The sequence below is a fragment of the Anarhichas minor genome, unplaced genomic scaffold (genome assembly GCF_050575085.1).
Source record: "Anarhichas minor isolate MPS153535 unplaced genomic scaffold, ASM5057508v1 ptg000007l, whole genome shotgun sequence".
Classification (NCBI taxonomy): domain Eukaryota; kingdom Metazoa; phylum Chordata; class Actinopteri; order Perciformes; family Anarhichadidae; genus Anarhichas; species Anarhichas minor.
The window spans coordinates 1,197,842-1,222,657 of record NW_027466453.1 but is presented as its reverse complement, the minus strand read 5'-3'; the positions used below and the strand labels follow the sequence as shown (position 1 = coordinate 1,222,657).

At 41.2% G+C, this 24,816-nt stretch overlaps 1 protein-coding gene across 2 annotated transcripts in view; it reads left to right on the top strand.

Annotated features, from left to right (window-relative positions):
- Positions 1–4,547: 4,547 nt before the first annotated feature.
- LOC142935782 (junction plakoglobin a-like) overlaps positions 4,548–24,816 on the top strand; it is a 42,871-nt gene continuing 22,602 nt past the window's right edge. The window contains exons 1-7 of one of the 2 annotated variants that reach the window (XM_076080019.1): positions 4,548–4,563; positions 5,449–5,679; positions 13,805–14,058; positions 14,143–14,381; positions 21,444–21,645; positions 21,727–21,871; positions 21,995–22,098. In XM_076080019.1, coding sequence (XP_075936134.1) covers positions 4,548–4,563; positions 5,449–5,679; positions 13,805–14,058; positions 14,143–14,381; positions 21,444–21,645; positions 21,727–21,871; positions 21,995–22,098 — 1,191 coding nt within the window. Of the gene's footprint in view, positions 4,564–5,448; positions 5,680–13,772; positions 14,059–14,142; positions 14,382–21,443; positions 21,646–21,726; positions 21,872–21,994; positions 22,099–24,816 lie in introns of both variants that reach the window. The other variant, XM_076080020.1, reaches the window with a different exon arrangement.

The window sequence follows — 24,816 nt, the reverse complement described above, 5'->3', positions numbered from 1 at the left end:
TATGACCATTTCAAAAACCCCACCACATATGCATATGTATACAGAATCTGAGCGAGGCACATTTAAGGTTGCGATGCGGACTTGTGTGGCAGCTAACTGCGTGATGCTATCGCATGAATCGTGAAGAGGAATGCTCACATTGAGAAATGCTGACGACTGATTTAGGCATGAGAGTGAGGCGTTTGTGTTTCTGTTGCTGACCCCAGACACCAGTACAGATTATATCAAATCTGGAGTAGAGGGAGACCAGAGGCTGAGAACTACCGACCGTGATATCCTTCAAAAGCCCACCGATGGACATAAGTCACAACTTCCAGGTCAAAAGAAATACACCAGTACACCATGGAAGAGAGGCCGTTATGCCATCTGAGCATGCTTATTGTGGTTTGTGATGAGGTCAGCAATGACCAGGGCACTTTGCTTGAATGAGGCTGGTGTGATCTTGCTTAAGGACTTCATGATCTGAGCTGCTATGGAAAACTTGTGAGCATGTCATGAATGACCGTGCCTTTTGGCATTAAGCACTCCTTTTGCTTGATTGAATATCAAACCATAAAACACAATAAAACATCACGGTGTACTCAAGTTAAACAACGTAACAGCAGCATGAACATCATGATAACTCAAAAATGTATTTTCTAATTATGACAATTTCATGGAAAATGAAGTGAAGACATTTTGGTCAGACATGGATGTAATCTGATACAACCATGAGGCTGTAATTCTTGCTGCCCAAAGGAAATTAGGTAATCCCAAATCGAGAGAAAACTGATTCAGAAATCTTCAGGAACTAGATAGAATGAAAATGTCTCGAGGTAGTTGGACTCAACCTTTTTGCCTGGTGTAGGTTAATTTTGTATCAGTAGTCATCAAAACAGCTGCTGTCATCATCGTTGCTAATGGGTAGCTTGCTTTCTGCAGCCTACTTCTATTGATTAACCAACAGCCTTCAGACAAAAGAGGTCGGTGTTAATTGAATCAGCTGTATTTATACTGTTGAAGGCAGCTGCTACTGTGTCCCACAGGCACAGCATGTGTTGTAATTGAGAGTATTGATTTTATGTGGACAGATGGTGTTTTTAGATAAGGTACATCCACGACACTGGGGAGATATAAAGACACATTAAAGCTACCGAGCAAACACACACACTTTACACTGTCCACTGGTGTAATGCTGAGCCTTTCCTGAGCTGGATGTGCTGATGAGTGAAGGGTGGGGGGGCGGTTTAAATCTCACACACACACATATTGGCTGATGGGCTACAGTGGTGCTAAAACTTGCACTTCCTGTACATTGTCACTCATTGCAAACACATAAAATACACATAACAGAATATTTTCACTGAAATATTATCATAATATGGGTTGAAAGTGGATTTGGAGAATAGCATTTTGAATATCCAACATACACAGAGCAACATCAGCATCCATTTGGAGTTGTGTTTGTGTTCACCTAATGAAAGGAAGCAGGGTTGCCCGGTCTATGTGGGTGGCTGTGTCCGGTCCATGCCAATTGGGCAAGACACTTAACCCCAACTTGTTCTTGAGGACATCAGTGTATGGATGGGCGTGAATGGGTGAATGACATGTAGTGTTAAAGCGCTCTGAGTGAATAGAAGACTAGAAAGTACTAGTCCATTTACAAGTTATGAGACAAACCAGTCCAATACCACAACTCAAACTATGCCAACAGCACTGCTGTCATCGCCAACTGTATCATAATAGCTACAAAGTATTACCATGAATGTACACTGTGTCAGCATTGGCAGTTTTCTCTAAACATTTCTTGAACGTATATGTCCTAAAATGTAATCAGATACAGTATTTAATCTTAAGTAAAATACAGCTCTGTGAATGAGTAGACCAATTCAATGATTCACAAACTAACCTGTTGTTTGTCTCTTCCTCCTTCCTGCCTGGACAACAGGAAAGTACTGTTTTCACCTCATGTGCTTTCACTTTAGTTAATAATTCTGTTTGAACTCTTCGAATCTTTTCTATATTCATTCCAGTATTGTCCTGACTTATCGGGTGTGATTTCTCCCTGGGTTTGAGAGGCGGGCACTCTGCCCGCTGTGTGTGGTTGCAACGTATCCTAATACAACAGTTTGCTTGATATCTTAAGAAAAGTTACTCCTCATTTTGCGTTTTCCTACGAAAGCCAGCAACATGTGGTAATTTCTGCTCATTACATGCATACAGTCCTTTCAAAATAAACATTCGTCTTCACAGGGAGCAACTCAATTCAGTTTAGGCAACAAAACAACTTAGTTAGGGTGAGGAAAAGATCGTGGTTTGGGTTCAAATAACTCCAGAAGTGCTGTTACTCGAGGTATGCAAGGTACGTGACACATAAATCAAATATTTGCTGTTTTTATACTTCCTCGTTCATTAATACATGGATAACATACAAAATGATTTTTTTGGGATATCTATGAATTACGCGCATTCTTTTTTGTAGGTATAGCTACGAACACTGGATGAGACCAGCCTGTCACATGACATCTGTTGCACTTGTGTACATCCTGGTAGAGGGAGGGCTCTGCTGCTCTCACTGAGGTTTCTTTCTTTTTGCTGATAAAGGTTTTTTTGGGAGGAGTTCTTCCTTTTCTGGTGTGAGGGTCTAGGGAGAGAGGATGTCGTATGTTGTACAGACTGTAAAGCCCTCTGGGGCAAAATTGTGAGTTTGCAATAATTTAGATAAATTCTGACTTTTGATAGAATGTTTGAAAGAGTTACTTTTCTGACCAGGACCACAAATGTATACAAGAGCAGTAAACATTTTATTGTCATGTCATTCTCATTTTGTGCACAAAAAAGCGTGTTTTGTTAGTAATGATTCAGCTGTCTTGCATATTTTTGGCATTAGCAGCCAGGAAAATGTAAACTAGAAATAGCTAAATTGGGTAAAATTTAACCGCTGTTGCTGTAGCTAAAATATTATGCTTCAATTCCTACTGCCAATACGAAAATACTAATCAATCAGCTAAAAATGCAAGGTAAGTATTAGGTTAATACATAATATGTACATTTGTCTTGTAAAATCTAGCTCCAGTACCACTGGTCAGTGTGTATATAACTTATTTTGTTAAATATTCCAAAATTCTAAATGATTCCTTCCAAATGAAGCTGCTGTTCGTATTTGAAATGGTAGACAGAATATTAACATTTGAATGAAAGAGAGATAATATTAAATCTAGACACGACGAGGTGTTCAGACACACAGAATGTTGATCTGTTAAATGTTATACTGTTTGATTGTGTCAAGACTGATTTGTACAGACAGGTATTTCAAATTGTTTAATCACTGGTTTGATGTCTCCAAAAAAAAGTCATGAGTCAACTAACCCCATACATGTTGTACCTGTTCAGTATGATGTACATCTCCCCGGAGTCATGTCACGTGTCAACAGCAGACAAGCTGGCGTCATCAGGGAGACCATGACCCTGGCTTGTCCTAACATGTCGGTCTACAGGGGTCTAATGTGTACCAACCCATCTTGATCTGTAGGTCATAATGAAGTGTCATTAAATCTAGCTTGACTGGTGGATGTGCTGTACTTGAGTGTAGCAATATCTCATGTGCATTCTCATAAGCACAAACTTCATCTTTATCTGAGCGTTAGTGTGAATTCCCAGCAGGCAGTTGGGTCTGTGAAGGGCTCCTGGCAGGGAAGATGAGACACTGTGACCTTTCACCAACCATGGCCTCTGGGAGTTAGATAAAGGTGCTCTCTGGAGTTTTATATGCTTCACAACATTGACATTTGTGTATCTTGCTGCTGCTCCCCAGGCTTTATGGAAAGAAATGCTTTCTTATCACAACAGCAATACATGCAGAGAGGGTGTTTACAACCTATACTAACGAAAATGGTATTCAGTAAAAGATCACTAACATGAATGTGGACTCATTAGAGACGTGGTGGACATCAGAATCAGAATCAGCTTTATTGGCCATGTACGCTTACGCATACAAGGAATTTGACTCCGGTTTTTCGTTGCTTTCTACGTACATACACAGAATTTACAATAAACAGGAAAGATGTAAGCATACATATTTAACGACTATGTACAATATAAATATATATTCAAAAAGTGTATATATATATATATATATATTGAACATAACCCTATACAATGCAACATTGTATGTAACAACAGTGTCAATGGAATTAAGGTAATAGTGCAAACAGAGGTAGTAGTGCAGTATGTCTGATTAATTGTTCATCAGAGTGACGGCCAGTGGAAAGAAGCTGTTCCTGTGTCTGGTGGTTTTGGCGTACAGATATGCTGTGACTGAAGGCTCATAAGTTTGATCCATGCAAAAGCAGATGTTCCTCTGACTGACCCCTCTGATGAACTGTGCAGTGGTGTATTTCAGAGGAATGTGAGACGAACTAATTCCTTAACATGCTTTGCAGAATAAGCCTTAATCCTGCAGAGAGGATTAGTTGAATCTTGTAAGCAATCCTGTTTGCCAACCTAATGTGTCCCCTCTTGCTCTGCAGGTCAGAGGTCAGTGAAGGCAGTGGTACCAGTGGGTGGAGATGATGTCCATGCAAAGTAAGTGCTGTGTCACCACGGCAGCCAGCTCTTTTCTGTCTGCTGATATCTGCTGTATACATCTCCAGCACATAAACACAGTCACAAATGTAAAACGTCCAATGTTCATTTACTCCCAAACGGCTCACTGTGTTAAGTGAAGGTGATAATGATCGATTGAACTTGTCAACATGCAGCGGCCCATCTTTTGGCTGACTGAGGGTGTTGATGCTGCGGCACCTGATTGATCCTCACAACTCTGATAAACAATAACGAGTTTGAAAGTAGAAATCCTCATGACACTACAGACACCATATGGTTTCTTTGACACTCATTTGGCAGTTTTCTGACAGTTTGTCATTTCTGTGTAGTTTAAGTAGATATAGCTATTTTAAAGACATATCTGGTTTTTACTGCTCTGACGCCCCATAATACTATTACTGAATGTCCTAGTACCCTGACAAACATTAGAAGAATACATAAGCAATGTAGAAGGCTGCTCAACTTTAGTGCTGCTTCACTATACTTGAAACAGGAGGTGTTCAGCCTTGAGGCTATTGTATTTAAAAGCTGACCAGGTAGCTACAAGCATAATATTTCTAATCAAAAGTAAAATACAAAAACAAACAACGAGCAAAAAAAAAGGTGTGTTTTTGCCTTTGGCTCAATATCATTAGTATTAGTCACATTTCTATTACTATGACTGTTACTTTTACTGCTTTTATTATCATCAACATTCTATTATATCCACTACTGCTGTTATTATTAGTGACCATTGTCTAATATTATTTCGGGTATTATTAATGCTACAACTGTTATTACTACTCATTATATGTATCATTGTGGCCATATGGATTGACTGTGTTGTATTGTTATGAAGTCGTTCATTCTGTACTGTGCCTGCAGTGAGTGAGGCGGACAGTGTGGTGAAGGTGGCAGAATGGCAGCAGACCTACTACGCCTCAGACTCTGGAATCCAATCAGGAGCCACCACAGTCCTGGATGATGAGAGCAGCACTGAGTACAGCGGCTGTAAGAAGTACATTAGTACTAAAACCAGTACAACCACTGTCCCTGCTACTGCCACCACTGTGGGAGGAGGAAACACAGCAGCTGGCGGACTAGAGAGCCCCACAGGTGAGACGTTATACAGAATCATTTGGCTTCAGTCGTTCATGTTTTGGGGTTTATTTGATTTATTTCTGTCATTCCGTCTTTCTTCTCTCCCTTTATCTTTGGTTTCATCATCACATTCTTCCTCTGTTCATCATCAGATGCGTAGTCTGTATTGTTGTACATCTATGTAGTTCTTCCTTCTGTATTCATGGCTCATGTTTTTTGCTGGAATAAATGAACTGTTTTGACATCATATGTTGTCGACGATATAAGTCCATTTGCCTGTACATTCATGTTTTATTATTTTCGTTCATCAATCTGTCTGACAGACGATTTCCCAGACACAACAAAAATGGATTTTTATGAAACATATATTCATTTGATCCAGTGCTTATTTAAGATGTGTATGACATACTGATCAGTATCTAACATAGTGAACACCTTTAGCTTGTTGTGAGTAAATGCAGGTAAGATTACTTGTTTTGCTCCATCAGAAGAAGCAATTTTTCTGACATTCATCTGTCTTCAATATAACACCAACTTCCATGGTGTGAGATAATCTATCACAGTAAATATGAAGAACCTTTGTTCTATGCTCATTCACTCTGTTACACTCCGCTTCTCACCAATCACCTGACACTCACGGGACGAAATAAAAGTCTCCTCTAGGAAATAAGCCCTGACAAACAAGTTGCCTTACAAACGTAACTCTCCCACTTGGGCTGTTAGTTGAGACAGCTGGCTGTTTCAAGCTCAGTTGACACAGTGGTGCTGGCACTTTCAAAGCAAATGCATGTGCAAAATACAAATATATTATGTATGGTGTACATAAAGAAATGTCAACTGAATGTAAACAGTAATATGTGGGCTGTAAAAGCTATGGGCCATAATTGTCACATCTTAGGTCAGGGGTGGGCAATTATTTTTTCCAAGGGGCCACATGAGACAGGGACTGTTATTCCACCTCTTTATAAAAAGCAGTACCGTATTTTCCGCACTATAAAGCGCACCGGATTATAAGGCGCACCTTCAATGAATGGCCTATTTTAGAACTGTTTTTATATATAGGGCGCACCGGATTATAAGGCGCATAGAATAGAATAGCGTCGTAAGCGTGTCTCTTGAAAGGTGCCATTTTGGGGTCTTTATACACACAAGTGGTGTTGGACTAGGAGTAAGCACAGTACCGGTGTTTACCGCGGTGCGGCTTTGTAGTTTACTGAAACATTTTGACAGAGCGCCGTGTACAACCAGTATGGATCAACCAATTAACCAATTGATCCATATATAAGGCGCTCCGGATTACAAGGCGCACTGTCGTTTTTTGAGAAAATTAAAGGCTTTTAAGTGCGCCTTATAGTGCGGAAAATACGGTACATTGTATAGTTTTGATGAGCTGTGAGTGGTAAGAGTAAATATTATGATCAGTGGTGGAATGTAACTAAGTCTATTTGCTTAAAGTACTGTACTTAAGTACAAATTCAAGGTACTTTACTTTAGTATTTCCAATTTATCCAACTTTATACTTCCAGTCCACTACATCTCAGAGGGAAATATTCTACTTTTTACTCCACTACATTTGTCTGGCAGCTTTAGTTACTAGTTACTTTGCACATTATAATTGTATAATCAAACCCTTCCTAACTACCCAAACTGAACAACAGAGTATAAATGAGTTAAAATGAGCTCCACCTTAAACATCTGCAGCAGGAATAATGATCCAGAAAATATACAAATGTAATATTCATATATAATTAATGATAATTAAAACACTGACAGGGATCATTATTCTGCAAAATTAGTTATTTTATTACTATTGTTTGTAGTCCAATGACCTCATTTTGTGTGAAGGACAGCTGACAGGTGATGTCAGTGAGAGAGGATCTGGATCTGGATTAATTAAACTCCATCACGGAGAATGTTTGTTCACATATGGAGGTCGATCCAAAGAGAAGCAACATGTTCTGAGCATGTTGCTTTAGCAGCTTAGCTAGCAAAGCCTCAGATGTCCGTGCCGCTCTGCATCAGTCAAGTTTTAGTATTTCTCTGTGTGTTTCGTCTCGTAATGGAGATTGAAATTGTAATCCTTAAACACTGTGATCTGTTCTCCACAAACTACACTTTACCTTTGACTTCAGTAAATAAATAAATACTTAGAAGTCCATGTTTTGTTAAAAGCTCTACACTCTGTGTCAATCTTTCTTATTTTAACTCAGGCTGACATTATTTAAGGTGTTAACAGCTAACTCACATCTCCCATAAACTCACTTCACCAACACATTGCTGTGATGCTGCTGCTCGCACACATTCACCAACCTACTAACGTACGTAAATGGAGAAAAAAACAGCAACAGTCGCCTTCAAAATAAAAGCAAAGCAGCTGTATTCCGTGCATGATGTACACATTTACATTTTATTCCTAATCTGCCATTGACGTCCCACCCAGATCTGTCTTAGGTGGTACTTTCCTTCCCTAGTAAACTGCCACAATGGTTGAAAAGTTAAGATGTTATAAGCTATAAACACAGACGGAGCCCTCTAATGGACTGTATGGGTAATACTGTCCTCCAACCAAGAGCATTGCTTTAGCATAGGCTAAGTGAGTGCTGTGTCGGTGAGCAAACAGATCCACTTCTGCTTACCCGGTAATGTTGATCAATGCCATAAACGCTGTTCCAGACTGCGGCATCCATCTGTGATCCAACAGAGGGGCCCGCGGCCTACCATGCCACCTGCCCATCAGACTATCACATTCACACACCGAAGGCACACAGCTACGGATCGAACCGCCGATCCTCTGATTGACGGACGACCCTGCTCTCCACTTAGCCACAGTTGCCCCAACTTGTTGGTGTTCCTGTTGAACATGGACCCCAACTTGATTAGTTGTAAGATCAACTGGGCTGTGTGGAACACAACCCATTCTCCAGATTTAGCCATGACGATGAGGTCTTAGAGATAAAAGAAGACTCTCATGCCTTACTCTCACAGCAGCTGGAGCGCACATCTGCAGAAGGTGCGGGGGGCCAGGACGTAGCCGAACAAAAGTCTGTGTACTCGTAGGCTCCTGTTTTGAAGCCACCTCGATCTGAAAGTATGAACCTTTAAGTAGACAGTGGTGAACCAATCACCCAGCTGAACCAGTTCTTGTAGCCGCTTGATGGTTAACATTCAGAACATCTTGCAGGCAATGCAATGGTTTTAGAATGCAAAGATCCAACACGGGTCTGAAGAATCCGACAAACCTTGATGTCTGCTGTGAGTGAGGACAACAGACACAGCCTGTTTCTGTAGGGGTAATCCATCCCTTTATGACGCCCTTGAACGTAGCAGGAATGCTGTAGAGCTGTCTGGTAGAGGGGGCAGAACTAAAGCCGCTTGGGCTGGGTGAGTCGGGGTTTATTAAAAAGCATGGTGGAGACAGCTCACTGCCCTGGGTGGAAGCGGGATGGGGGTCATTGGTAGCCCAACACACCCCACCGCAGTAGTCATCACAAGCTGGAAGTCAAGGCGAAGTGATGGTGGCGGTGAGCTTCTGCGGGAGGCTTATGTACCGCACACTAGTGAGATATAGTCAGCATCATCACCGCCATCCCGACCCCATTCTCTCAGCAGGGATGACCAGAGGCAACATTGACGAGGTTCTTGAAGCGGTGACTCCATCCATGGAGAAAGGCAGCAAGTGGGCAAATCGCCATTCACTGAAGACAAAAGGGATGGTTAGCAGCAATGTGCCTTATATACTGTGATGTTTGCACGTATGCAAGTAGGCACCTCACAAAGTGACCATATAAGGGCCAAAGGTTTACATTTAAGACGACACAAAAAACTGAAAGAACACAATTAAAACATGGCATAAAAGCATAGGACATGGCGTTAAACAAACGCCAGTCTGAACAGGTGTGTCTTGAGCTGATTCTGGAAAGAATTCACAGAATCAGAAAAATGTAAGGGTGCAGGCAGAGCATTCCACAGCCTTGGTGCTGCTGCCTCAAAGGCTCGGTCACCACGGGGAGCCAGTGAAGAGATGGGAGTATGGGGGTGATGTGAGAGCGTCTATTTGTAATATGAATGTATTACATTATAACATATTGCAGTGGTATTACAAAATGCAGGAGTTTAACTTTGTTCATGAAAATGTAATAATTCAGGCATTATCAATCAACCAACATGAATAAATTATAACAATGTTTACTCTATGCATTTAAAAGTGTCACACACACACACACACAAAGCTCTGACATGCAATCTAATTTTGACTTTACAGAAATGAGACGAAATGGTTGCTCAACAAAAGACCAATATGAAAGAGTAAATTCTTTTAAATTCTCTCAATGCCCTATTACGGTATATTTAGGCCAAGAATATGTACCGGCGTGGTCAACTACACTATAGATGACTGAATATGACTATTCATTATTATCTTTATCTAGTGTGGTGCCCATTTAGGACATGGCTGTTCAGAGCTGGCCTACAGGGGAATGAAGAAGAGTTTGGTTGTACTGTTACAGAAGGAAAAGTCAACTGCAGTCAATGAGCCACGGCCTGTAAAGTCTCGCTGCAGAAAACATGGTAGACTCGGAGAGCACCCGCTGCTACACAGAGTGCTGTTGCTTGTTTATTTAAAGTTTATTTACATTGAATGCGTCGCGTGTTTAAATTGCACCAACTTCGACACTGCACATCCTTGGATCCCCAGCAATACATAGACAGACAGACAGACAGACAGACAGACAGACAGATGGACAGAGATTCCTTGCGTTATAATACGATGATTGAAAATTGATCACGACGGAAATAGGTGTGGCCAATATGGATAGATTTGTCTGGACCCACAGAATCCAGGAAAAGTTTCTGAGTTTCTGAGAATTACGATTTAAAAGTTACAGGCCAAACTGTAAAGTTTGTTGTTATAGCACCACCATCTACTCAAATTTTACCAAATTTGACACTTCACGTTCTTGGGTCCCCAGCAAAACACATATCGGATAAGCGGTTCTCGAGATCCGCGTACCCACAGCCAGAGATTCCTTGCTTCATAGTTAGAATAAGTTTAAATACTGTATTTACTGTAAGTTATTAAGTGAAAGTCAACCAGGTTAGCAAGTGCTCATTGCTCATTGCTAACCAATGCATGGTTATTGGCATAAAGTTTTGAGCTTATTTTTTATCTTTTCATGTAAACTCCAACTCCAGGCAATTGATGCAAAAAGTTACATTATAAGTTTCTTTCTAAGAACAATGAATGCATCATTTATGGTGTACAGTGGCCTACTGCAGATATTGTTAACGGTCAGTTAGCTTAGCTCAGTTGTTAATGAGAAATTAAATCCACAAAGTTTACTCACAAGATATTTGTACAATTGACTTCATAATCATAACTGTTGGCAAACCATTAATCTTTTTAGTGGAGCAGATTTTACTCCAACAGAGGAGGTTAAATCAAAGCGAATGGTGCAACGGTGGAACAACTAAGCTATAATAGCATCCTCTATTTTGAACTCTCTGGCTCTCCGTCCCCTCAAAGGTCAACACTGACAAGATAAATTGTTTTTTGCCAACAATGTAAAAATGTACAAGTAAACAAATGTTCAACAAAATTGTCTTTGCACGCATCATTAACATTGATTAATATCACCTATTGAAATGTATTATTTAAATTCTGGTGTGTAACCTATAGGTTAGCATAAAATGTTATTCACTACAGCCACTGGAGACTAAACACACACTCGTCTGAAAACAGGTTCACTAAAGAATCCGATGTGGCAAAGAGGTTTTTGAAGGGGACGTTTGAAAGAGAATCATTTCTACTAGCCAAACAAATGAAAGTAGTTAAAGGTCTATTAACTGAGGCTGTCTAAGAAGGTGGCAGGAGGCAGACTCAAGAAACTTAACCACAGGAATGTTATTCTCAAAGAAGACTACTCAACACAGTATTGAGCTTTCAAAGCAGAAATATTATGGCAAGATGTTTTGATGCCTGGTTTCACCACGCCAAAGATCACATGACCAGTCCAAAATAGGCCTTTATGGCAATGGCAACACGTGCAGATATGGGGGCCTATAGCTCTCATTAACTTCACTACATTTACAACAAAAATATTCTCATCAACATGAGAAAAGGGTGCGAGGATTGATTTAGTGCAGTGGAATCACGGGAAAATCCCCGCTTACAAAATCTTCAGACCACTCAACCAGACCAGCCGAACCATACGCCATTGAAAGTTGTGTGGCTGCCCCAGAAAGAGAGAAAGGACAGCCGGAATAAGAGCTTAACAGCTAGAACCCAAGGATACCCAAGGTTAGGTGCTCCTGGCTAATGTCCGGTCGCTAGACAATAAGATGGATGTAATACGACTCCTGGCTAATCCTGAAAATGGGAAATCAGAGAGCATTGTGCATACATCATTACAGAAACTTGGCTTCATCTTAACTTCCTGAATCAGGCTATTGCACCTGATGGGCGGACTGTCGTACAAGACTCTGTAAGAAGAGGGGAGGCAGACTGTGTTCACATCAATTATGCTTGGTGCTCAAATGTATAGGCAAAGTTGATGAACAACATCCCCTTGATGTTAGAATTTGTTTTTAATGCTAAGATGCCGGCCATATTATTTGCGCAGAGAATTTTTGTTGTGGCTGTATAAATTCCCCCCGATGAACAAAAAAAAATGCAGTACAGGAATTGTATAAGGTCATCAGCAGACAGACACGTGACAAAACAATCGGATCGTTTTTTATGATTTTAATCAAACAAAACTGAAATCTGTTTTAGCTAAATTCCACCAGCATTGTCTACATCCCCACCAGAGTTCAGAATACACTGGACCATGTTTGATGTCAAGGTTGTCTCCTGGTCTGATTGTTTCAGAACATCTCCTTGCAGGATTTTCAGGACCAGTTTGACCTCTACGTGGTGACATGGTTTTCATCAACAGCAGATCTGTAAACTCCGCTGCGGGTTCCACGGCCAAGTTCACAGTTTCAAGGACAGAGATGTCCTTCAAGCTAGGAAAAGTCTAAAAGTCATATCGGTCACAGGCTGCAACATTTGTCTTGTCGGGTTAGGCCTATATTGATGAATCTGAATGCAGCCTAAAAAGGGATGTCAGTTTTGGTTAATTTTGCTTTTGATAGCCCGACACCCATTAATTGGTACCAAACCAGTTCATTTTTCATAAAAAAAACATAAGAGCAAGATCACCTACGGACAACATGCCCTTCATTTTCCTCCTTCACAAGTAGTAAGGCTAAGACGAATAAGGTTAAATTCACAACCTTCATACTTTATCATCAGCTCTGAGATGATTAAATCATCTATGAAGCACTTTTTCTTCCTTAGGCATGACTACAAAATATCTCTAATGATGATAGAACCCGAGGCTCAACAGGAAATCTCATTTTACCACCCAGTTGGTGTACACAATAATCATCCTCAGGTTCAACAGCAGATGGTTCTATTCTGCTCAGTTAATCTTGGCAATTATCTCACTGCTTCATTTTGTAAATCTTAAATATATGAATGCATACTTATCACCCTAATTAACTACATCAAGTTCTGCATTCAAAAGGATTTATGTGCTACCCTGAGGTTAAAATGTTTGGTTCAGAGTGAAGTATCTCTCGAACTATTGGATGGATTACCATGAAAACGTAAAGACATTCATCTTCCCCTCAGGATGACTTTGGTAACCTCCCAAGTTTCAGTTGTCCAATACTTGGTTTATGACCAAATATATAAACAAATAATGACATTCAGATAAGCCTCAGCTGTACTTTATGTGTATTGCTAATTAGCAAATGTCACTATGCTAAAACAATGAACTCAGTATATTTGCATGTTATGCTGAGTGTATAATATGTAGCATGCTGACATTAGCTCAAAGCCGCAGCTTTACCGAGCTGCTAACATGGTGCTGCTTGAAGTGACCCATCCTACTGATCAGTCACCTTCTATCAACCAAGGATGGATTGTAACCAGGCTCTCCAACAAGTAGCTACCTGTTTGTAAGGGGCTCGCTTAGGGGCTTATTTGTACACACACACACACACACACACACACATACACACACACACACACACACACACACACACACACACACACAAACTGGCAGCCTCATATTCTCTCTCTATCTCCCTATGACAGATTTAGACAATCAGTACTCACTAACCCGGGCTCAGCGTGTCAGGGCCGCCATGTTCCCAGAGACTCTGGTGGAGGGGGAGGAGGCCATGCCCGTCCAATCAGATCCTTCACAGCAGAGCAACGTACAACTTCTGGCTGAACCCTCCCAGCTGCTAAAGACGGCTATAGTTCACCTGATAAACTACCAGGACGACGCAGAGCTGGCCACCAGGGCGGTACCAGAGCTCACCAAGCTGCTGGCGGACGAAGATCCGGTATGTTGCTGTCAAACTGAATAATTAAGAATTCACTAAATGAGCTTTCAGACACACTCACATTCTATTTTCTCTACTCTCTAGATTGTGGTGAACAAGGCGGCCATGATAGTTAACCAGCTGACCCGTAAAGAGGCCAGTCGCCGGGTGCTGGTGCAATCTCCAACGATGGTGGGAGCCGTGGTGCGCGCCATGACGACGGCAGTTGACATGGAGACAGCCCGTTGTGCGGCCAGCGTGCTGCACAGCCTGTCACACCAAAAGGAGGGACTGTTGGCGATATTCAAGTCTGGAGGAATACCAGCACTGGTCCGCATGCTAAGGTTAGACTTGGCCTCCGTGGGTCTGAACATGCTGTTATTGAATAGATGATCATGTCCTTGGGAGTATAAATATGGCTCAGTAAACGATCTGTCATGAAGTGGAGCAAGTGGATCCAAACACAGAAAAGTCCTCCATTATTGTTATTTAAAATCTTTTATTTTGAAGCAGCCAAATCAGGAAATGTTGTGTATTCATCAGCAGTAACGTAACAGGGCTCAGACAGCAGGTCTCAGCTGGGCTCCAGCCCTGCTTTCCCCCCTCTCTTCTCTTTGCTGTCCTCAGGAGAGACACTCCCATGTGGGTGGAAGATGATGGCGATCTTTGTTTGAGAAATTACTATTCCAATGCGGGCAGTATCTCTTTTCGGGGGATACAAACTTGATAGTTAATGTGTATTGGCATGACTGGATGATAAAAGTTGCATTGAAAAGATGCCCCGATAAGGCCTTAAGCCCAGAACACTAAGGGACTTAACTGACATCACCTTTTTTTGTCAAACCAGCTTCAATGAGCAAAATTAAAAGAAATGGTTGGTGAATAACCCTGTACCTTGTACTAAGAACTTTCGGTCATCTAGCTTAGCTAACCCTAACAACAGCGATCCCGCTAAACAGATCTACCAAGCTGGTTTTCAAGTTGTTAAATCAACCAGGGTTTCTCAATCTGGCTGTGAGCGTGTTAGCATAAAAGGGGCGGTGGTTGCAGCATCCGACCAATCACATGTAATTATAGTCAGATCTATCGTGCTCCAGATGGGCAGTGATATTATCAAATCTATAAATGTATTGCCAGCTGTCCTTTCTGCATTTGTCAATTCAAACTGAGTTGCTTTTAGTGTTTATTATAACTTTAACTTCTTTGTATATTTGTAATATTACAACGATCCAGGAACTGAGCTTTGATTGGTCAGTAGGCGGTGTTTTTATTTCTCATCTCGAACACCTTACCTGCCTAAGCAGTGTCAAGACACTTTAAGAAAAGGTGTTGTAGGACAAACAAATAAAATGCATTAGAAATGCAATACACAGTTTTGCTGATAAAAAAAAGACAGAAGAACAACACCCTCTCTGCCAACTACAGGAACAAGGAGTTACAGTAGCTGACCAACGTTTAGCAGAGGCTCAAAGTGGGGCAACACATTTTCATGTGGTGAGCTATTGAAAGCTTTCCATCTCCATTGTGGCAACCAGAGGCCAACTGACAATTGTAACAGATGAGGCAAACATGCAAGTCTTACATTTTAGCACCAAATGCAGACCTTTCCAACCCAGGCAGGGCTGCAGAATGAATCTCCTACACTGAGGCTTAACAGAGGAGGATACTTCACACTCATAATTGATTTGGATAATTCAGAAGTTAAATGAAAGAAAATTGAATCAGAACTAACAGAGCTTCACAGAGAGCAGCCCGTTTGGTGTGTGACTTCCATTCATGCCATCAATATTCAGTATGTCTCTTTCCGTCCCTCTTCACATCTGCCTGATTCTACACACTCTCACACACCAGTGAGGTACTGGGCAGTAATCTAGTTAGACAGGCAATAGGCATTATTATCAGATATTTCCTATTTTTCCATATCTGCTCTTTTCTTTGTGTAGGCTGTTTTATTGCTCTTTTCTTCTTTCATTTTGTTGACTGTCTTTGAATGTATTTCTACATGTCTGATGCTTAATACATTCTCTTTCATATCTCATTTTTACATACAGTATACACAACTGCAAACCATCCATACATATCATTTTAGAGTAAAGCTTCTACGTCCCTGAGGGACAATTTGGCTTCCACAGAGCAGTCAATAGCAGTACTTAGCACAAACATTTATGAAAACTGCATTCCAACCATCCATCATTATCCTGTTCCGATCCCAGCTGATCCAAAGGCAGGGCTCATCCTGGAAAGATCGCCAGATTATCACAGTGCTAAATAGAGAGAACCAATCACACTCACATCCACACCTACGTGCAATTTAGAGACATCAATTGGGGAAGAGGAAGACGGAGGACCCGAAGAGAACCTCTCACGGGGAGAACATGCAAACTCCAAGGATCGAACCTTGGCCTCTCTTGCTGTGAGGTGACAGTGCTAGCTACCACACCACCGAGCAGCCCCTAAATGCAATCCATACAACATATTAATACAGTACAGACACAAATAAACCAACCCTGTCTCCTACAAAATGATGTTCCCAATCAGCTACACTTCAGTCTAACACTTCATACGTTAAGACAGGATGTAAAAGCAGAAACAGTACCAGCAGATCACAATATAACTGGCAGACTATTGCAAAGCTGAGGAGCCAGTACAGAAAGTGCTCGATCACACTTGGGTATTAAATACTCACTAATGTACTCCAGCCAAAGCCATGTAAAGCTTTGTAGGTCAAGAGTAAGATTTTAAAATTGATTCTACAATAAATAGGTAAGCAGTACAAGGAGGCTAAAACTGGGGGGATGTAAGAAGAGCGTTTGGTCTTAAGTCTGCACAATCCGAAGTTGAGCTACATCTCGGGCACTGACGCAGGTAAAAGCATGAATGATTTTGTCTGTATTGCTAAAACATAACATTGGTCTGATCTTGCAAATATACCTGAGTTGGTAGAAATATGAGTGTACCAATTTTTTGTGTTTACTACTGGCAGCCCTGTCCCTACCTCCTCCTTATGCGGGCTGCCACAGACTGTGATAGGTCTGTGAAACATTTGTTTGACGCGTCAAAAAAAGTTAATCTGGGAGAGAATATGTTTCCCGCAAGACAGAATAGATAATGCAGTTTCATTGTATGGGGACAGGATTATTAGAAACCCAGGCTGAATACACACAACTGCACATGATAGTGCCAACATCTTTGTTGTCATTGTCACCAAAATCATTAGAGAAAGCAACAGGAAAAAGAACAGTCTCACCATATCACATCCACAGCAGGGATCTGGGAGTCCAGTAAGAGCTGTCGGTTGTTTTAAACCAGACAAATCAATAGATCACAGCAAATGTTAGAGCTGACTTAATTAAAGAAGTATGAACACTTTGAAAAGAATTGTCAATATTAAATTGTCAACATTAAAAAAATGCTTTTTTCTAAATTAAATCAGTGTTGGCATCAAAGGTAAGCTCATCACCCTGGATGGTACTGCTGGAATGTAGTCACAGACTCCCCTTTAATTATGATAGGACGATGAGAAAAAAGTCTCCTGCGAAAGTCAATGAACATCTCTTTGGTTTTAGGTATGTTCAGTTGTAGAACAGACTGTTCACACCAACTGACAGCGACATGACTCTGTTCATTATTGTGCAAAAGGCTGACTATGAGAAAGAAAGAAGTACCTAACATTACATTTTTAACAACACTGTCGGTGTTATTCACTACACACATCCGAACAAACACACATGACCGAGTGGAGAGATCTCAGAGCGATGGGGCTGATGGGGAAAAATAAGCTTAACTGGCATTTCAGCATCATTTTCAATGATCTCCGTCCATACTAGCACGCCTGAAAATGAATATCACGTGACTCTTCACGAACACTGAGCATGCGGGTGTCGGTCGAAACAGAAAGTAGATTGGTTGCTTAGTTAAAGAAAATATGACAAGTATTACAGTACTCTTTAATAATAAAAAGTCGTACTTGAAACTTAAGATTGTCATATATTCTTCCTCTATAAACTCAAAAAGACAGATTTCGTGGAAAGAAAAACAAGTTATATTTGTCTTAGTTACAAGGCAGGTCTTGCTCTATCTCTCTCACACACATGAAATCTACTTCAAAATGAACACTTTCTAATCAAAGTTATCTAGATTATTAACACATGTCTGTTCTCACTCGTAGCGCGTCGTACTGGGGAGAAATTGTGCTTTTGTTCATTTACAGTTTATTTGTGAACTTCACAATAGTTGTGCAGAACAAAACAAGCAGTAATAAGAAAAGCCGCAGACGTCCGCACCGTAGGTCTGATAATGCCGCTGGACCCGCCGCTCGCTAATCGCTCCAATAACAGCTTTCCTCCTGCACACGTCGGCAGTAGTAGCATTATGAAATGTAGAATTTAAATGCGCAACAGCTGCTAGTATAGACAACAAGGTCAGCAACACCTTTAATCCGTTATCCATGTTGAATTAACCTGGTAGTCGATCGATAATCAAGGCTGTTGTTTGTTTTCTTCCTGTGGCGTGACGAATCAGGGAAGGACGTGTCATGACTGCTAATCAAGTAGCCAACGTAAGTGTCTACATCATCGTTTGCAAAGGTCTACGTTTCCGCCGTCCACACTACGAGGCATCCCCAGACTTTTCAAACTTACCCGGCTTTGCTAGAGTTTCTAAACTCCTTTGTTTTCGGTGCTCTAAAACTCCAGACTAGTGTGGACGCTCAGTGTAAACGTAGCAAAATATATTTGTTTTAAAATGGAAACGTAGTAGTGTAGATGTAGCATCCGTTGTCCTCCAATGACCCAAGTGTGGAACTTAAGTCACATAGTAGCCTGTGGTTTTATATGTGGGGAGAGGGTAACCGTGCTCTCTCTGTTCAAAGATGCAAATCAGCACTAAGCACAAAGTAGAGCTGTGGCTCATGGAAATGTCAGTAGCTTGCTGCTACTTATGGCCTTTGTACCTTATGCCTGAATATTTTACATGAAAACTATTCATACCTGCTGTGGTGCAAATTTGCGATAGTTGCAGCACTTTTTCAATAAAAGGTTTGACTAGATTTGCGCAGGCAGAAGACCAACTACCAGGATCCCAGTGACCCAGAGCAGCTAACGTGAGTTCACTAACGTGAACTGTTTTATGGCTTAACCCTTGTGTTGTCTTCACTTTCTGTATACACTACTTGTCCTAAGGGTCAAAAATGACCCGCCTTCACTAAACCCCTAAAATAAAACAGCTTGATTGCATTTTAAATCCCAAATTTATTTTGCATGAAGAAACAACCTGTCATTCATCACAAACTAAGTTTTTCCTCTTCACAGTGCAGAAAGACTGTGTTTAATCAGTGGAATCCACTTCTCCCAGACCTCTCTTATGGCCGCAAGTTTGTCTGTCACACGCCTTGCAGACTTGACTCACGATTATCAAATCGTATCGTTTTTGATAAAGTATGAAAGACTTTCAGTGACATCATTGCACGGAAAATCGCCCTTCCACTCTCTGCATCCCAAAGACTAGATACAGCCTCGCCTCGGGACCTATACACACCTGCTAAGATTAGCAGCCCGAGCAGGTCAATCTCATCCATCCATTTCCAGTTGTCTGGGGGTGCTGTCATCTGCAGCACCTCTATAGCCTCTGACTGCATTGCCCATTAGTAAACAATGCTTTCAGGAAATGTTTATTCTCTCTGATCTTGTTTGTATTATGTCTGTGAACTTCAGCCAGGTGTGGGGTCGTGGAGGGGACATGCTGCATATTCGCGAGAAAGTTTTTGTTTTCCCTGAGTTCAATCAGTAGCACACGTAATCTCAATTTCTTGTGTGTGTGTGTGTGTGTGTGTGTGTGTGTGTGTGTGTGTGTGTATGAATGTGTGTGTGTGTGTGTGTGTGTGTGTGTGTGTGTGTGTGTGTGTGTGTGTATGTGTGTGTGTTGTGGTGTGTTTTTTATGGTTTCTGTAGTATGAAAATGATTTTATAACTACCGGGTCAAAAATGACCCCTAAGACAAGATGTGTACACTGTTGGTGTACAGCTTTTATGGAAATATGAACAAAGGCAATGTTTAACTTTTTTTCATGTTGGGGTCATTCTAGGAAAAGTCATTGAATTTCAAGTTGAAAAAAGATCATTATAGGGGTTTCCTATGCTGTTACACATAGTGACGGGTCATTTTTGACCCCTAAGATGACACAAGGGTTAAGCTACTGCACGCTATTTTATTGAGTTTCCTTTTTGTGAAATGCTCTGTCTAAATTTGAGTTCCCTCTAGTAAACATGTATGCAATGTATATGTCAAGACTTTTCATTATGAAAGGTGAGGACAGAAGGAGGGGATTTGGTCTATGCTGCCTTTGTCAAGGTTGAACGGACTCATACAGTTTGCCACCTGGTTCGGACAATGGACCCTCCGTGTTGTTGTTTTACTCATAACCATGAGTATGTTTTCAATATACTTGTTCTGCACAACGTGCAGTGATACCTTTATATGTGTGAAAGATCTAAAAAAATCGACCCAAAAGAAATTTGTTGCGCTTATGCCACGTAATATTTGCTTTCTGTGTAGTATTTATGACAAAACAAAAGTTTGAAAAATATATTGATGTGCGAAGAAAACGTCCCTGGTGTGTGAAGGCTTTTAGATGTACAGTATTGGTATTTAGACCTATGAGAAGTCAGAGAATCAGAGAATTCAAGTCATTACAATTCAACCTCATCGGAACATGAATATCTGGCTCAAATGTCATGGCAGTCAATCAAATGGATCTTCCAATAGATATTTCAGTCTGGACCCACCAAAAAGTGGAGGACTGAACATCTACAGATGTCCTACTGAAAAAACCAGCATTGCAATCCCTGGAGCCATCCTGCTATAGCTAAAACCTGATCTGTACATTAACCCTATTAATCAAATCACACCCCTTCCTCTCAGAGTCTTTAGACTTGCCTTGCTGTAGTGAAAATGCCAAATGCCTGTAAGTAAAGGAAGTGTTAACAAAAACAGCCAAGGGTTCAAAGTGTTAAAAGACTGGAATGTTTTCTTAATTGGATAAATTACAGGTATAATATATTTCCAAGCGGTAGCTTTATCAGGTGCTGTCATTTCCAAGTTCTCTCTCTCTCTCTCTCTCTCTCTCTCTCTCTCTCTCTCTCTCTCTCTCTCTCTCTCTCTCTCATACATACATACATACATTGCCTTCTCAACTGCTCAATGATGGAGGGCGGTGCTGTGAGCAAGCAATACTGTATACAGAAGCTTTTTCACTTCATGTCCTACAAACTTGTGTAAAATGATATATTGGTGGCTGATATATGTCAGTAAAAGGTCAAAGATTATTTAATACCCCTTGAAATGAATGAATCTCATGAAATCTCTAAATCTTCTCCATTTCTTCTGTCTTCCTCTGTTTCCTAATACAGTTCACCAGTAGAATCAGTCTTATTTTATGCCATCACAACCCTCCACAACCTGCTGCTGCACCAAGAGGGGGCCAAGATGGCGGTGCGTCTTGCTGATGGCCTGCAGAGGATGGTTCCCTTACTGAAAAAGAGTAACCCCAAGTTTCTGGCCATCACCACTGATTGTCTGCAGCTCCTGTCCTACGGCAACCAGGAGAGCAAGGTGAGGAGCATTGGAGGTGATCCCATTTTTGTCCACTTGTTTATTACATAATTACACCTCCTACTTCCTCTTTCTTATCAGCTGATCATCCTAGCCAATGGGGGCCCAGAGGGTCTGGTGTTCATCACGAGGAACTATAACTATGAGAAGCTGCTGTGGACCACCAGTCGTGTTCTCAAAGTGCTGTCTGTCTGTCCCAGTAACAAGCCAGCAATAGTAGAGGCTGGTATGTCTACATCACCAACCCATTCTTACTCACGTTAGACGGGTACCTAGAGCGTCACATACCAAGCGGAACATTCAGTGTACCGGTAGATGTCTATATACATCTGTTTATATCTGTGTCCAGGTGGTATGCAGGCTTTGGGCCAACATCTTACAGGTTCTAGTCAACGTCTTATCCAGAACTGTCTGTGGACGCTCCGCAATCTCTCAGATGCTGCAACCAAACAGGTACGTATATCTTCACCTACTGCTATACTTCTTCTTTAGGGATGGCTGTGGCTCAGAGGTAGAGAGGGACGTCTTCCAATCCGAAGATCAAAGGTTGATCATTTGAGCTAGTTTATTGAATGATGACTCTTTTACGGGTCAGAGGCCTGATACCTGGTTTCTTTCACAAGAATCAGAGGAAGACACAACTTGTGAATTTGTCGATTTATAGTAACAGCAAAAGTCCATTTATATTTAGCGTGGAGAGCATGACAGGACATTATGTAAACTGAGAGTGTTTCTTTGGCTGCGAGGAATATACAGTAGTAGTCTCAAGCAGACACAAGTTTGTATTTGGCCGGTGACAAAGTACAAAAATAATCTTTTTGATGTTAGATCCCCAGTAGTAATGAATACGGCTAGAAAGGCCCAGTCCACGTTCCTCACAAGCTCTTTGGAGAATATACTTTTAATCCATGGCACCTTGTTTCCCAATTTAAGGAGGTTATTCTTTGGTTAACTGCATTAAAATGACTTGGATAAGAACACTGGCAAGTTTCGTCCTCTTCACTGATTGTACTCTCCCAGCTATAGTAACAGGTAGAGAACACCATCTCTCAAAATAAGCCTTCACATTTATTAATGGGAAAGCATTTGCTTTTTTGGAGGTAAAAAGGAAAGAGGTCGTCGGCACGTAGAGAAACACAGTGTTCCATGCCCTCTCTCCAAATGCTTTGGATATCAAGGTTGAATTAAGTGCAATTGACAGAGGCTCACTTGCAATTGCGAAACAAAGCAGGGAAAGTGGACAGTCTTGGTGAGCAGGATATGTTAACTAGAAATAATTAGACAGGGAATAATGTGTATGTGTACTGGGTGAATAAACCGCCAAAAAAAGTTGGAAAAGAGAGAAAACTATTTTTTTATGAAACCTGTTTGATTTTTTGAGATTCATTTAGAGGGCACGCTAAACACTCAAGCCAAAATGTTCACACCCACATTCAACAGTGCGATAGGACGGTATAATCTACATTGAATGAGGTCCTTGTCTTTTATAAGAAGAAGCAAAATGCATTTGAAAGGGTAGGGGGTAAGAATCCTTTATACACAGTTCTTGAAATGCTTCTGGAAGAACTGGTGTGTGCTTATCTTTGAATGTCTGATCAAATTATGTTGTATAGTTACAACAGCCGTAACATTCTGCATTTCCTTAATGACATTATTAATCTTGTCCTGCTTAGGAACCTGATCTAAGTCCTCGGTCTTTATTGGGTTGTTTTGTGCAACCGGCTACTGGTACTTTGGGGGGGGGAATGGAAAATTTAATTTTCAATACTGCAAAAATGGCATTTGCTGATGTAGGACTTGTGTTTAGCTAAGTGGCGAAGCAGTTTGACCAAATGCCAGTCATGCATCTATGATTGTATGTTACAGTTTTTTGTCATGAAGGGAAAAAAAACCCCAAAGCAATGATTGCACCGCACTCGTGCACTTTCTCCACCAGACTTTTCACCTGCTTCTCCCAGTCTCATGATTCAGCAGAGACTCTAGCAGCTGGCTGCTTTGACAGTTTAGAGTAAACGGAGAGCGGAACGGCAGCCAACTCTAGTGAGCTGGTCAGCAGGGAAGGAGCTGGTCTGGTGCCCGTCTCATTCACTATTTAATGATGGTGACGTCATGATATAAAAAATGTGACAGAATTGATACGTACCAAAAATGCATAAATATGATAATGTTCAGCCCGGTGACACCATTAATAGAGATCCAAAACATTCTGGCTCCTAAGACATAGTGGGAATGCAAGTCAGAACAAATGCCTCATTACTTCAAAGTTCAGGTTATGTGAAGCTGTTTTTTTTTAAATTTCCGACAAGAAATTTTCATTTTGTGTTGATTTTAGTGGCCCCTGTGGACAAAAGCAGTAGTGTTTCCATGAACACCACAGCCTCGCAGCCATACTCCCTTTGGAAAACCTCTCATTTTACTGCAGCAGGGTCTGACAGTCTGCCCCACTCAGTGCTGGTTCTGGTTCCCCGTGCCTCTCTTCCCCTCCAGCAGGAACACAGCCTGGGCTTTCAGCAGCATGGAATCTAGCAGCGTGAATCTTCACTGGCCTAGCTAAGTACATAAATATTACAAAAGAAAACATAAATCCTTCTGTAGCACATTACAAGTGTGCTGAATTCTAAATGTTTTTACATAACAGCTCTAAGACAGAGCACTTAATGCATATGGCATTTTACACTGGATGGATGAGCCTAGTGGATGTCACTGCATCTCTAGACAGAACAACATTGCAGTTGAGTTTCAGTCTGCATAGATATGTTTTTCAGCCCAACATTGATGACAGCAGAGCAGCTAATATTGGTAGCGAGAGCAACAAGCTAACAGACTGCAGAGTTCCATCTCTTTGCTCTGCGATCACAGTGTCTGTACTGTGTAAGCTCCGCCTCCGGTAAAACACAGAGATCAGAGCAGAGAAACAGACAGTAAATGACAGCAAATCTCAGTAAAGACTTGCACTAAACTGAAATGAAGCCAAACTCCAGATGATGCTCTGTCATTCACATCCACATTGCAATGCATTTTAGAATCAAGACATTCCCACACCTCTAGTAGTGTTGGCGTTGATTCACCAGGTGAGTTCCATGTGCTGAAGCTGCTGGAACCACTGCTGCCCCGCTGCAGCCTCTCTCCGGCCGCCTTCTCACCAAAGTTGATGTACAGGTCATTCTGGCT